The sequence below is a fragment of the Trachemys scripta genome, chromosome 1, assembly GCF_013100865.1.
Source record: "Trachemys scripta elegans isolate TJP31775 chromosome 1, CAS_Tse_1.0, whole genome shotgun sequence".
NCBI classification, from domain to species: domain Eukaryota; kingdom Metazoa; phylum Chordata; order Testudines; family Emydidae; genus Trachemys; species Trachemys scripta.
In genome coordinates this window covers 42,612,780-42,628,206 of record NC_048298.1, presented here as the reverse complement: position 1 = coordinate 42,628,206, position 15,427 = coordinate 42,612,780, and the positions used below count along the sequence as shown (strand labels likewise).

At 44.4% G+C, this 15,427-nt stretch overlaps 1 protein-coding gene across 4 annotated transcripts in view; it reads left to right on the top strand.

Moving 5' to 3' along the window:
• The window catches only part of CPED1 (cadherin like and PC-esterase domain containing 1), a 202,951-nt gene that overhangs the window by 49,389 nt on the left and 138,135 nt on the right, over window positions 1-15,427 (top strand). For all 4 annotated transcript variants that reach the window (XR_004645491.1, XM_034768566.1, XM_034768576.1 and 1 more), the window contains exon 6: window positions 9,749-9,914. Coding sequence is in view for 3 of the 4 variants with exons in the window: in XM_034768566.1 (XP_034624457.1) it covers window positions 9,749-9,914 (166 nt within the window). In the remaining variant the exon portion in view is untranslated. The remainder of the gene's footprint in view (window positions 1-9,748; window positions 9,915-15,427) is intronic.

Sequence of the window (15,427 nt, the reverse complement as noted above, 5' to 3'; positions counted from 1 at the left end):
TGGAAAAAAACAATTTACAAGACGTTGTGGCCAGAAGAAAGTGCAGCATTTTCAGTTCAGTTTTATGCTCCCTCCCCCTGCTTTGTGTTTCATTAAACAACCATGAGCTCCTGAGGTGACTCAATGGGTCTTGAAATGTTTCTAGCAAACCTGACAGTTGATCGACAGCTTAGAAACAAGACAGACTTTATCCTGCAGTAATAGAAGCTTTAATCATTTTTTGCCCCGTGTTTCAAATCTATCAGTTGTAGGTTATTATGCCTTGAACACAGTAAAAACAAATAAAAAACAAAACAAAAGCTTTGTCCCAAAAACTAAGGATAAAAAGAGAAGGCTAAAGGAAAGAACTGAGTTATGTAGTCTGTACAGTGCCCCATGTATCTCCAGCAGTTTGTATTTTTTAATTTGTTGTCTTGCCAGTTATCAGTTCAATATGTTGGTCTCTCACAGCCAGTTAATTACACTTACATATTACCTGAGGGCGATCATTGCAAACTTAATTCACTGTTACCTATAATAAGCAGAATTACTACACATGCATCTGCAGCTCTGTGATCCACTTATCACACCACGTACTGGCCATGCCAAGAGCCATGTAAACAGTGCCCCAGGTGTGCTTGGGGAGTCTTAATGAATCTAAAAGCAATGTTACTTATTGGAGCAGATTGTTATCAGCTCTGCTGTTGTTCATACTTGTTAACTCAGCAGTTCTTTAAATTGTTTATGATTGAGTCTCCCTTGGATCTATGAACTCTGAACTATTAGGACAAACAACAGATGGGGAAAAAGCATAGTCAGGTAAATATATTTGAAAGATCACCATCAGGAAGTCTCATAGATTCATAGAGTTTAGGGTCAGAAGGGACCATAGTGATCATCTAGTCTGACCTCCTGCACATTGCAGATCACAGAACCTCACCCACTCCTGAAATAGACCCCTAACCTCAGGCTGAGTTACTGAAATCCTCAAATTATGGTTTAAAAACTTCAAGTTACAGAGACTTCACCATTTACACTAGTTTAAAGCTGCAAGTGACCTGTGCCCAATGCTGCAGAGGAAAGAAAGAACTCTGCCAGCCCTAATTTTGCTTTGCAGGTTAACACTTGGTGTACCCCAGTTCCCAGACTTCCCAGAAGCTTCCCCTTGCTGTGTCCAGCCCCGTCACTGAACACTCAGTAATTACCAAGTCCTCTGCCTCCAAAGAGACAATGTACTCACCAGCTTACTTGATTCAGCTGAGAGGGCACCCTCTACTTTAGATCACAGCACTGAAGTGACTTCATAATAAAAGGAGAATAAGTTAACAAAGAACAGAGATTCACAGATTCAAGGGAGTACTGAGTAAGAATAATGGAAACAGTGAGGGTTACCAGTAAAATAAATGCATAGCACACTTCTAAGCGACTAATCATAACTTTTAACAGGCTAAAACATTTGTCTAAGATAAGTTTCTCACGTAAAGCAATCACTCAGCATCACCAGGACCACAATCCAACTTTCATGTATTCAGAGTGTTGTCCTTTTTGCTCCCTGAGAGATGGATAACAAAGGGGATCTTTCCCTTCTTCTAACAGTCCAGCAAACCTTTGAAATGTATCCTTTTGAAGTCTATCTCCAGATAAGATCCTTCTTCCCCGCTGCTTTGTGCTCAGGTGTGCTTACTGCTTTCTCATCCTCCCGTTATCTTGTTCTTCCTGTTTACCTCAGATGCAAATGAACTCCTATTTATTTGGCTTTCCTGCTTAATTTACGTCAGAGATATAAGCAGACAGGTAAATAAACATTCCTTTGGGAAAAACTTTTTTTTTATCGATTCTGTCTGGTTACATAGTTGAAATATATTTTTAGGATCGACCTGCAACATCTGGCATGATACCTGTACGTCCATCTCACAGTGCTTGTGGTGACCAATATGGTATAAGCTTTCATTGGATACCTCCCACGACATTCTTTATAAACACTATGACAGCAATGTGCTAGGTGTAGTTAGTTTGTCAGGCCTGATAGGAATTGCTGTTACATGACAGTGAACCCTTTGCCAGTTGGCACTGAGAGGCCCTTAGAGCCATCGTAGGTCCTACCTCCTCAAGCAGTTCTGTGTGTGTCCTAGGTCTGTCTCTGCTGTGAGTATAGGGCAATTGTGTGGCTTCAGCAGAGAGAGAGGAAGACTGGGAACATGTCCCTTACCCAATATAATACCTCCCAAAATAATTACTATGCAGGGGGTGTGCAGTTTTTTGAGGGGAAGTGGCAGAGAAGAGCTGTCTGCTCCTCCCCTTTGCCCATGTATTGGATCTTCAACCACACAGTTGCAGAGCTGTCAGCCAGAGAAACCTGCCCCCTATTGGGAGTTCAGAGAGGGATTGCACACATTCACTGTCTACCTTTATGTCATTTCCCAGCATGGTCACGTTGGTCTATGACTTCTCCCTTAGGATGGGGGAAGAGATTGATCAGCCACAGAAGCACTATACAGCCATTGTAAAGGGGAACTTGCATTATTTTCGTTTATGCACTTGTGTCTATGTCTGCAGGGTTCAGACTCCCGAGAGTTCTATGCCACAAATGGCTGATACCAAGATCTGGCCCTACAAGAGAAAGAAAAATGATCTAATGATCTAAACATGAGACTGGGAGCCAGGAACTCTTGGGTTCCTACCATAGCTCTGACACTGACTCACTTCGCTAATTTTAATTGATAATAATGTTGATTAACAAATATACAGTTTTAACAAACATGATTTTTGTCTTCCAGTGGAAGAATAGGTGGACAGTTACCATTAGAACTGATTATGTCAAAGGTGCTTCTGGAATCCGCTAATAGAGACTGCTTCCTACTATTAACTATTAGTTATTATTCATTGTATTATGGTAACATCTACAGACTGAGTTGTGCTAGGCACTGTAAAAAATTAATGAGACAGTCCCTGCCTTGAATACCTTAATCTATAAACGATGCCAAGTTGGTTTTTATTTGTTTGTTTTTGCACTCAGGGACTGATAAATGAGGGCACTGTGTTTATTAAATTTCCTCTGCTCTGAGGGGCACCAAAGTCCTGATTCTCATTTACACTAGGATCACTTTATGCCACTTTGGCAGTGTAAAGAGGCCTTATAGTGAATGTATATGCCCAGCCTTCCTAAGGATTTCAGGGCAGTTCTGATTTTCAAACAGTCCTGATGTATTTTTGTTAGATGAGGCTGCTCCAATAAATGATTCATAAGGTAGTAATAATAAAATATAAGAGGTTACATTGACTTTCATCTCAAAACAACTAACCACCTGATATTTAAGGGGAGAAGTTTAGACACAAGCACCATCATCTTGTTCTTTTAAAACTCAGCACTGTGACATAATACTGTGCCTTGGTTAGATTAAGTGTTGCCCTAGCAACACAAATAAAACCACATTTTAGAAGAAAAAAGCATTACATGGTTTCACTTGGGGAACATTAATAAGGGGAACATCCCTTCCCTCTGGTCCTTTCCTTGTTCCCATTGAAATGTTGACTTTATTATTATTATAATGTTTTTCAAGTTTCCTTCTTCAGTGTGAGTACTGAATATATCTGTTGCGAACCCAGCTTAACACTCCAACAGTCATTGCATGTTACCGAATAATTGCATTAGTAATAGTTAATGCTTTTAATGGTTTATTTAAAATAGACCTTTAACATGAAAATAATATTTTCCAGATCTGCAGACTTAGGCCCATAGAAGTCAATTGGAATTTTGCCATTGACTTTGTGGAAACAGGATCTAGCCTTAAGTTGTAACTCGTCCTTCCGTCTTCCTCCTTGTCACCTGCAGCTTATTTCCATTCTCTTCAAATGTTATCTTAACCTGAGGAACCACCTCCTCAGGCCAGTGTACCGCTGCAGTTCTGTTTCGAGGATGCAACTACACAGCCTTTGCACTTGAATTTAGAAGACTCACAGGTACTCTTCCTTTGGTGGCATTATCAGTACATTGGCTGGCTGGAGCCCATTAGGTAGGCTTATCCCAGATATAGGCTCTGCAAGCACTTGATATCCATTGGTATTTCCTGGTACCCAGCAGCGTTCATCAAGGATCTTTCCTCTTCAAGAAGGAATAACAGTCTTCTGTTTTCTGCCCACTTTAACATTTCCAATCTGCCCCACAGGACCAAGAGGCCTCTCCGTTCGAGCCAGTACTCTACTCAGCAGAGCATTCTTCTTACAGTGCCCATGACGGTTCATCTTCCTGGTTCCTTCTCCTGGCAGCAGTAGCTCCTTCAGCTCACTAATGATGTTCATTCCTAGAATCCCTGGGACTCCTTCTCCCATATGGCTCCTTTCAGAGGCTTTGTCTTTCAGAATGAAGATGCATTTTCCTGGCAGTGTCTGGCCCATGTACTCTATGTCTGCTTCAAGGCATCCCACCACTGGGATTGCCAGTCCATGAACTGCTGTTAGATGTAAAAGCATGTGCTGTGCATGGTCAGCTCCTTGTCCTTCAAATATTTTTGAAAATGCGACTCAGTAATGGTGGTGACTTCTGAGCCAGTATCTAACAAACATCTGGTCTTTGCCCCTGCTGTACATACTTCAGCAGATAGACAGTCTCCAAATACTTGCTTGCAGAAGTCACTAGATATGCTGACACTGCCCACATTCCTATTAACACTGTATGCAGAGCAATTTTCCACCAAGGCCAGGCCTAGGAATTCTTCTGCCACTGCTTGGCCTTCTACTGTAGATGGACCACTCACTCCTGGTGCCACATTGGTTTTGAGTGGCTGGGACTCTGCTCTCCTTCTCAGTAGACATTCTCGGCTAGTATGCCCTGGCCTTTCACAAGTGTAACAAATGTACCTTCCCAGTTCATCCTTCAGTGAGGATCTTCAGGATCCTGGTGCCCTTGGATACTTTGGCATATTATTGGGGATTTTTTTCTTTCATCAACTCGGTCATCACTTTCAGCATCTCCCCCAGTTGGATTGCCAGTTTTTGGACAGCCTCACTTAAACTTTCCAGTGCTAACTGTGTTTGGGGCAGGGTCTTTTCCCCAGCAGTTGCATTCACTAGGCCCCCACTTCATGTACGGGAGTTAGGCTTAGCTGTCTCTGCCACAGGAACTTCCTCTTCTTCTGACCACATAATGGTAGCCTGCCATGGAACTTCTTACTGGGCTCTTCCTTAAACCTCCTTTTCATTGCATGGCAGAGGGAATCATCCAGGAGCCCCAGCACCAACTGCTCTTTCAGAACCATATCTGGGTCTGGAACTCATCAAGGGTCTCGCCGCTCCACTTTGCTCATTCTCTCCTGGAGATCATAGGCATATGCCTTGACAGTTTCACTGCGCTCCTGCTTTCTCTCAAAGAACTCCTTTAGTTGGGTTCCAATAGGTACCTTCTCTCCATACACTTCTAGGATGAGTTCAGATACCTTTTCCATATCTTTCTTGTCTGCCATTGCCATGAACTTTACTGTGGCCTTGACCTAGCCCTTGAGGTGTTCCTCTATGAAGTCCACATGAGCTTCTTCAGGTACAGTTAGCACATGCATAGCCGCCTTCACAGACTTGATCCACTCCTCTACCGTAATGTTGTCTGGTCTAGTGAGGAAGCTGCTAAACTCTGCGCCCTTCTGCTCCCATGGAACATAAATAGTAGGGGGTTTCTTAGCTTCTGCTGCCTGTTGGTCTATTACTGCCTTAGCCAACGATAAGGCTTCTCTCTGTTCGGTTCTAGCTTCTTGTAATGCCTCAGCTTGGTCTGATAATCTGTGCTGAAGTTCAGCAAACTGGGCCTGTAGTTCTTCAATTCCATGGTAGGGGTCTCGACCAGGCCAGGACAATGCTACCAGAATTCAACCAGTAAACCAATGGGGTGGACCCTGTGGATAGAATCCTGTTCATGACGCCAATTATGTAAGTGAGGGAATGGTCCCGCTATTGTGGGGATCTTCCTGGGTTATACACTACTGTGTATAAGCTTGAGTCCTCGCTCCCACTTCCTTTACCCAGAGGCCTGCCTGACTTCGAGGGCTCCCCTTCCACTCTCCTGTGTGGCAGAGTCTCATAACCCCAACAAGGCTGGGCCCAGGATTCCTGGGGGGCTCAAACCCCAACCTTATCATGGTCAATTAGGGCAGGGGCTAGGGTGTCCCCACTCCAGGGTGCTCTCTCTGCACTGGACACTTCCATGACCCCACTGATCATTACATATAGTTCAAAGCAAATACAATTTATTAAACAGCAATCAATTTTAAAAAAATAAGGAAAAAATGGGAAAGGTTAAAGGAAAACACATAACCCCACTCTCTGGCAAGGGGACACCACAACCAGCAGTCTCTGGAATATAAGGGCAATTCACAGTCTGTTCCTCACACGTCCCAGGCCTCCTTCTCAGGCCCTGGCTATGCTGTAGGGATACTGCGGATCGGCCACTTGCTCTGGCGGTGGCCAAACCCCTTCAGGCTCTAGGTGGCAGGGTCCTTCTTCCCAGCGTCAGCCCGCCCATCTGGATTACAATCCCCCTCCAAGTCTGGCCTGCAAGGCTTCTTGGCTGGGGGCATCTCCCTGCACTGGGCCCGCTGCCCAGGGTTTCCCCTGGCTCTTCCCAACTGCTCATCACATCTGGCTCCAGACTCCTCCGGCTCCACTCTGTCTCAGCGCTGATGCTGCTCTGCTTCCAGCCCCCCGGGCTGCTTTTTCTGGCCTCTCAGGCTCTGGTTGCTACAGCTCTCCTCCCAGCACAGGTCTGCTTTCAGGGGTGTTTGTGTGGCTCTGCTCCCAGCACTGACCTGCTTCTTGGGTTGCTTCTTTGGTTCTCTGGCTGGCACGGCTTTGTCCCCCAGCTCAGCTTGGGCCCCTGCTCTCTCCTTAGCAGAGCCCCAGTCTGTTCCAGGCAATTCCAACTCACCCAGAGGACGGGACCCCCTGACCTCCTGACTCCCTCATTAGCCTGCTCACCCTGTCAATCAGGCTGACCTGGAGCATTGACCTTTCCCCATTGCTCCTGGGGACTGTCAGTCTCAGGGTCCTGATTTCCCATAGACCCTTCCCCTTTCTTTTGGTACTGGGAGATAGCCAACCAAGCCCCCACTGAGTTTTACTAAGGGTCCAACAGTCCTCTTACATTTATCCATGTATCTGTTGAAATATAAATGGAGTATTGTCTCATTCTCAATCACCAGTCTGAGCTAATTGCAGACGAAGTATTGTGAGATTTAACAGGAAAAGAACAACAGCAGGGGGAAAAGAGCCTCAGCTGGGGGTGCACTTCAAAGGTTTACTGGACTATAATTGGGAAACAAGGAAAGCACCTTGTTGCCCTAGGAAGGAAACGGATAGCAAGCACATTTACATTTATGAAAATGGGATCACAACCAGCCTTGGTTGGATATGCTGTAAAAGGCTTTGGGTGAGATATGACTGCTCTAGTCAGGTTTAGTTTAGTCTCTAGAAAGTAGGTTATGATTTTGTTTTATATGTAGCCCCTTTCCCCATTATTCTTGTTCAGTATCTCTTGAATCTTTGGTAATAAACTTATTGTTGTTTACACTATAAATATATCTCAGTGCTGTGATATTAAGCAATCCCGAGTTGAATCACACCAGCTGGTCTGTGCACTGTTCCCTTAGGGACAGCAGACCTGGTATTTCTGTGAGTTTTCATTGGACAAACAATATCATATTTGTATATAAGGTGGGCCTGAACCAAAAGCCTTGCTATGAACCTGTAGGCAGTTTGGATGTGAAGCAGAATCCAGCTCAGGATCTGAGCACTGTAGGTCAAGCCCATCTCTAATTTGTATCTAACTGACACCAAACCCATAGGGGAGAGCCTCTGAACAGTTGAGTGAATCACATAATGTGTATGCAACAATTTAAAAATATAATAGGACAGGCCTGATTCCTCTCTTTCACCAATTTTACACTGTTGTAATTCCAGTGAGTTACTCCTGATTTTCACGAGTGTAAAGGTAAATCAGAAAAAGACTCTGAAATCACCTGTGCTTTTTGGATACTTTGCACCAGTAGTGCGTCCTCCACTGGAGCAACCAGAGCCAGCCCTTCTCCCTACCCTTTCCATCCCTAACTGAGCCGACTGACTCCCTTTTAAGCCCCACCTCCATATGGAACATGCTTGACATGGATGGAGGGGCAGGGCCTGCTGAGCCCAGAGCTGCTCTTTCACCCTTTGCTGTCCAGTGAGGGGTTTGTACACCCCGTCACACAGCCCAAAAGTTATCCTAAGTGTGACCCTTGGAAAATTACCCTGTTAAAATGCTCCCTTACTTTGAAGAGTGAATATGGAAAAATGTGCCCTTCTTACTGATCAGATTTGGTCTCTGTGTCTGTTCAAAGTCAAGTGAGTTTGACTGAGTTAAGTGACTACAATAAGAATTTACTGGGTTTTATTCTTGTCGGTGCTGCAGCACCCACACAGATGGGGGACTGTTCCTTGCTATGCAACATCAACATACTACTAATTGCTTATGAAGTTCAAATCAGTTACCCCTGTGCAACGGGGTTGCAAAGTCAACATGAAAGGTATAACCTGAAGATGAAGGGTGCACACAGGGCTAACTCAGGGCCTGAATTTGACCTGCAAAACCTTTATTATTGGTGAATGATGCATGTGAAACAAAGAACCAAAATTGACTTTTGGAGCCTAGTTTGAACTTGCAAGATTATAAACTGAGCCTGTTAATTAAGGAATCATTGAGAGACAATCAACATGGACCCTCACAATGCTATTTTAACAGAGGCACTTTTCAGAGATGAGCTATGCGCTCAGTGATGGGCTGCTCATATCGCCCCACTAGAAATTTGATTTTGTTTTTAAATTGATATATTGAAATGGAATGAGTCTGCATTAAAAGGGAAGTTATACAAATACCTTAATAAACTTAGCACAGTGTGGTTTTACACTAAAATGAGGTCTGGAAATAATATGAACAGCTTGACTTTTCCCTGAGTATTACTTAAGAGTTTGAAATGTCTAAAAGTGAAGTATGTGGGAGTTAATGAAAACCACATAGGACAAAATAAAGGCACTGTGCTTTTTGTGAGCAAAGTAAAAAAGAAAATATACCATATATTGGCAGATATCACATCATGATGTTTTGATTATTAATAATATTTACTTCAGTACATCTGAGATCTCTGTTGCTTCAATATAAGGTTTGCTCCCACTCCCATTGAAGTCAATGGCAAAACTCCCATAGATTTCAGCAGATACAAAATCAAACCTTAAGTATGCTCAAAGAAAGAGTATCTTGTTGTTTGTTGTGCTCTGTGTGTAATTAGTGTGGGCAGAGTCCTGCAGTCCTTGTTCAGACAAAGTTCCAATCAATATCAATTGTAGTTTTGACAGTGTAAAGCCCACAGTATTGGGTCCTATTACATCTGAGTTATTCTGTGTTGAGAAATGAGGGATTTCTTTTAATGGAGTGGAGGGAGTTGTGTAACACAGAGTTCTACATTAGCACTGTCATTGGGAATGAACAGAATAACCAATACACGTACAATGAGAACAGTGGCTCTGGTTAAGGCTCTGCTCATGCAGTTGGATGGGGACTCCTTGTGGGCATAAGGGTCTCTGCTAGCAGATCCCAACACAGTAAAGGAGCCTAAGAATTTATCATTTTACTGAGTCATCTGATAATTGTAGCTCCGCTCTGCGTGTTTTTATTTTATATTTCATTGAACAGGAGGTGACTGCTCCTTTTAACAGTATGTTGACTTTTTAATTTATTTATTTGGATTTTTTTCAGGACTGCACCTTCCAATTACTTTCCCTGGATGCCTGGATCAGCATGTGTTGTCAAAGACAATCATTGCAAGTGGCCCTTCTCAGGCTGTGAAGTCACGTGAGGGTGATGAAAGGACAAATTTTGCCCATCTGTGGTACTTGTGGAACCGGACCAATAGTGCACAGCTGTAAGATAATGATTTTGTATCATCATGATCTAGATGTCTGTATATATCTCATAGCATGTTTGAGCGAGAGGCAGTCCAGCAGCATGTAGAAAGGAAGGATCAGAAGCCCAACAGCATTCTATCTACACAGGTACTTACATGGCCATCATCGCTGCAGTATCTTAGGGCTTGTCTACACATACAGTGCTGCAGTGGCATAGCTGTCCACACTGGCGCTTAGGGTGGTGTAACTTATTTTGCTCTGATGGGTGGTTTATTCACACCCCTGAGCAACAACATAAGCTGTAGTGTAGACATAGCTTTAGTGCGTACACACACCTTCATATACTGAGATGATGAGGATCATTTAATCACCTAGGTAGAAACAGACACACCTCTGAATAATATATAAGTCTGTACAGTGGCAGATCTATCATCCCATGCCCTGTTTGTGACCTGGCCTACCCCCCCACCCAACCCACAAGCTCTTCTGTGCAGAGAGCCCCCATAAAGCTGGGCTCTTTGGTATGCCCTCCCAGCACAGGCTCTCCAAATCCTGCCTCTGTTTCAGCAGAACCATACAGATTCTGCTGCCTGGGACCCTCTGGGAGTGATTCTGGCCACTCCATTAGGACTGCTGTGCAGGGAAGCCAAGCCTCTGTGCTCTAGATCTCCCAGGTGGATAAAGCTTCTGGAGAAGTCTGCAGCACTGATTCCTCACTTAGCCTCTCTGGCATATTTCCTGAGCAGTGGCTCTCAGTCTGCTACCTTTTCCTGGGAATGGAGCTTCTCTGCCCACCTGCCCTAGGCCCCCAGGACCAGTGCTGACCCCGAGATAAACCAGTTGCTTAAACACACCCTGTCCCAGAACTCCCCCTACAAAGGTGTGGTTACTATTTAACTCTCTCAGGGTCACACAATAGTGGTAAAGCAGTTAAAACACACTTACTACAGAGTCTAACATATTTCTGTTTTTACTTAATCATATAAAGCACAAGACAGTACAGCTCATACAAAGCAATATACATTCTAAGCACAATGCCCCTCACTAGCTCGTCCTTCCCCTGCGAGTCCTTGGGGGACCATCTGGGTTCAGGGAGGCAGGCAGGAAGTCCCCTGCGTCCTGAGGTGTTGCATGCTGGTGGGTTGCTTCTTCCTAATGGGCTGGAGAAAATAGCTCCTGAGCAGAACAGTTTCTGTCCTTTTAAAAACCATAGTGCCCTGTGTCAGGGGACACCTTTGCCAGCTTTCCCACATGAGCACAAACCCCTGGCAGGTGACTTCATTGCCAAGGCAAGTTCCCCTCTGCTAAACCAATTCTTCTGGGCAGGGACCAATCTTTTGTCTTGAACAGCGGTTCTCAAGCTGTGGGCTGGGACCCCAAAGTGGATCATGACCTTGTTTTAATGGGGTCACCAGGGCTGGCTTAGACTTGCTGGGGCCTGGGGTCAAAGTTGAAGCCCAAGTCCCACTGCCTGGGACTGAAGCCCTTGGGCTTCAGTCTTTGCCCCTCCTGCCCAGGGCAGTGGGGCTTGAGCGGGCTCAAGGTTCGGTCCCCCTCCTGGGGTCATGTAGTAATTTTTGTTGTCAGAAGGGGGTCACGGTGCAATGAAGTTTGAGAACTCCTTGTCTAGAATACATAGCTTTCCATAGACAGTGTCATTGAGGATCCAGCAGCATCCCAAATTGAAAACTTCCTAAATGAAAGAAGGATAGGAAGGGCAATCACCCCACTTTCCCTTAACACACTATCAGTGCCAACATTATGTCCAAACTAAGCTTCTGCCAGCTTGCCTTTATCTAAGTATTGCTCTCCGCCAGGCACTGGGAAAGCAAAGATGCTGCGCCATCTGGGTTTGATGGAAAAGAGGCATAGAACTGTGTGTGCCATCTACATCTTGATAGAGCTACAGCCCAAATTGTTTTATTATTTTCCTCAGCATGACATACAGGAGGGACAATCAAAATCAGCGTGGCAGAACATGCATGAGCACTGTCTCTGGACAGATGAGCAATTGATCAAAATCACATTCTCTGATCTCTGGGGGCCGAATCCTGTTCCCATTGAAATCAAAAGGAGTTTTGCTATTGATTTCAATGGGAACAGACTTTGGCATTTGAAGAGAAAAGAACAAAACCGCTCAAGCAAGGGCTATGTTGCTTATACTACAGGTATCAAAGGCTGCTGACTCATGTGAGAAAGTCAGCAGACATCTGATCTTTGTCCATTGCAAGGGAAAAATCAGCAATCAGTGAGGCTAGAACAGTCTCTGTACAGTATCCAACTCATAAGTCCATCTGCAAAGGATCAAGGAAATATGAAGGTTCCAGATTACCTTAAAGTCTTCAGTCCCTTGGTTAGAATGCTCCCATAGTATATGTTCATAGTCCAGAGGCTGGAGCAGGAAAGAGGCCAGAGCAGGAAAGAGACAAAATGTATCAGTGCATGGGATTCTTCTGTCCTAAGTGCAGAACTCTGCACTTGTCCTTGTTGAACCTCATCAGATTTCTTTTGGCCCTTTTGGACAGATTTAATTTGTCTAGGTCCCTCTGTATCCTATCCCTACCCTCCAGCGTATCTACCGCTCCTCCCAGTTTAGTGTCAGTTGGTTCCAAGTTTGTAAATTGTTCTGGATGAAACTGACAATGCCTGAGCTGTCAGATCAGAAGGAGCTTCATTCGAATAAAGGTGGACAGATGTGTGATAAGTCTTAGCTCCATTGCTAAGATAAGGAACATATTTTCAGCAAAGTTCTTGGCAGATTCCTGAGGCAGTTGGTTGAAGGCCGTCAGAGTCCGGCATTATAATCTTCACTTAAAGTTCTCTCACCCACAAAGCTGGAAAATGAGGCATTTGTTTGCTTTGTTTTGCTGCTCCAGTTTCAGTTAACAAAATGTATGTTAGACTAGTTTGGCTGCAAAGAAGAATTCTATGTTTAATTACTATGGGGACAACACCTGATTCCTGTCAGGCTGCAGAACTGGGTTGACATCAGAATCCAAACATCCTCTGGTCAGTGCAATCAGAGGCATTCCTCTAATGATTTGGACTTGATGTGATGCAGTATGAATGTCATGGATAATTCAGACCAATGGGGAGAAACACAATAAAAAATATTGTTTAAACACCTTCCGTCCCGCCCCCTACCCCCGACCAACTTAACAGCACAATACATATGCTAAAAAACTTAAACAAAGCCTTTCTTTAAGTTTGTTAGCATATGTATTGTGCTGTTAAAGCCATATAAAGAATGAATGCCCTTCCTAGCCACATTCTGCTCCTTTAAGGAGCAGAGCATAGCCCCACCCAGCCAGTCCCAAGTCTTTCCGGTACCCCATACCTGCTAAAAATCTCTGGACTGGAGTGTACCGCCCTACTTGCACTCCTGTTTATCACTAGATCACAGTCTAAACTATCCATCATTGTTATAGTCCTTTGTTTATGTAGTTAACTGAATTAACATTAAAATTCATAGTACTTATTAGATGGAATAATGACTAAATCAGTGAATTTGCCCAAATGCAACGATATCTAGCTTTTAAATAATAATTTTCCTGAGTTTGAGTGGTTTGTCTATTGACTATGTCAGTTGCGATTTCTGAGTAAAATTAAGCCTCACTCAGGATCTCGCAATAGAACTCATCCATAGCTGAAAACAAAATCCTGACATTTGAGAGTTTTAAACGTGAGGCTTAGTTTTACTTAGAAATCCTGTCAGCCGCCCCAAGTGTGGTGGGGACTCCTGTTGTCAGCCGCCCAGGGCGTGGGGAAGCAGGGCCAGGCTCCTGCTGTCAGCCCTGGGTGGCTGCTCCCCTGCGAGCCTGGGAAGTGGGAGAGGGACCCCACCACAGCCCCGCCCTCAGGCCTGGGGAGGGCGAAGAACCCTAAGGAGCAGAGGTGAGGCTGGAAGGACTGAACTATGGCCTGGGGGCTGCAGGAGGTTCTGAAGTGAGGAAGGTGGGGAGTTTAAGGGGGTGGGGGGCTGTATTGATGTGGGGTTCTGAGCAGATGGGTGGTGAAAGCTGGAAGGGTGAACTGAGGATGGTGGAGGTCAATGGAGTAGGGGGCTGAACTGATGGGGTGGTGATGACGGGGTCTGGAGGACTGAACTGAGGAGGAGCTGAATTGAGGGGGGGTTGGCTGGAGACAGAACTGATGGGAGGCTGGGGGACAGGATTAATTGCTGGGCAGAAGAGGGGCAGATGTGGGGGTGAGAGCTCCTGCAGCAGGCAACAAAATCACCTTATCCGGTACATGTGGGAAAGTGTACAACATTAACTGTCAAATGCACGCATCCTACGGATGGGCAGGGCGAGTGCAAAAATCAAGAGACTGGTCTAAAAAACACAATAAAATCTCTTTTTTAAAAAATCTCATGATTTTGGGGCCAATCTCATGATTTTGGGGGGTCTGATTCATGATTTTTGATCTCTTGATCAATACAATTTGGCAATATAATTCCACAGCTAATTCTTTGCAGACTATTGTAGCAATATACCAATAGCTGGACACCTCTATAGTGTGACCACTGATGCATTCTCAGAATACCGGACATTCTGGTACTTCCAGGAACTGAATGGCCCTACCTCCTGCCAGTGTGACCTCGGACACACGGTATGTGCGAGGTCATGCCGCATGGGAGGGTGCCATTTTTAAGAACGTGCTACTCTGCCTCCATCGATGGGACCTTGTATGTGAGGTCACCGTGGTGGGAGCAGAGCAGCACAGTGTTCAAAAGGGCATCCCCCATCCGATACTGGACAAACCATGACTGATTTTGTCTCAGTACCTGATGTGGGACAAACCCTAGAAAAACAGGACTGTGCAGTTAAATACTTCACTAGTGGCCTCCCTACATCCCTATCACTTCCAAATCAAAGCCTGCCAGATAATTATTCACTAATTTATAAAGGGCTATTTCCTTGTATCATAGTCCTTTATAGTATTTTATGGAGGTGCTGGTCTTGACTCTCTACTGTTGCTAGCCCTCCAGAATTGTCCTGAAGTCTCTGGGAATTAAAGATTAATTTTAAATTAAAGTATATGTCATGTGATGAAACCTCCAGGAATATGTCCAACCAAAACTCTGTTCAGTGATGTCATGCAATGATCACTTGAGAGTGACAATGGCGTTTTAGTGTGTGTGACCCCACTTAAATGTAATGGATCAGCGTTCACATTGCACTCCCCATCAGTACGGGAAGCTAATCATTCAATCAGTGGACCAAATCTGGTGATGAATCCTGGTCATGTTCCACCTGAGGCATATTGTGCATATGTTAAGAAGACTTAAATGTAAGTAGTTTTTGTTAAAGATAGTGTAGGTTTTCCAGGTGTTAGCACAGGGCAGAGTTAAAGTTGTTTGGGTACCTTAACTTTGTATTTCCATTACTTAACATGTTTGGATTTCTTTAAAATTGGATTTCTGGGTTGGTCATGCCTGTTTTTGCAATAATAACAACATTACTGTAATGTTTTTTACCTATACGTTCCTGATATGTGCTCTCAGCTGTGACTCTATCTTGCCATAGGT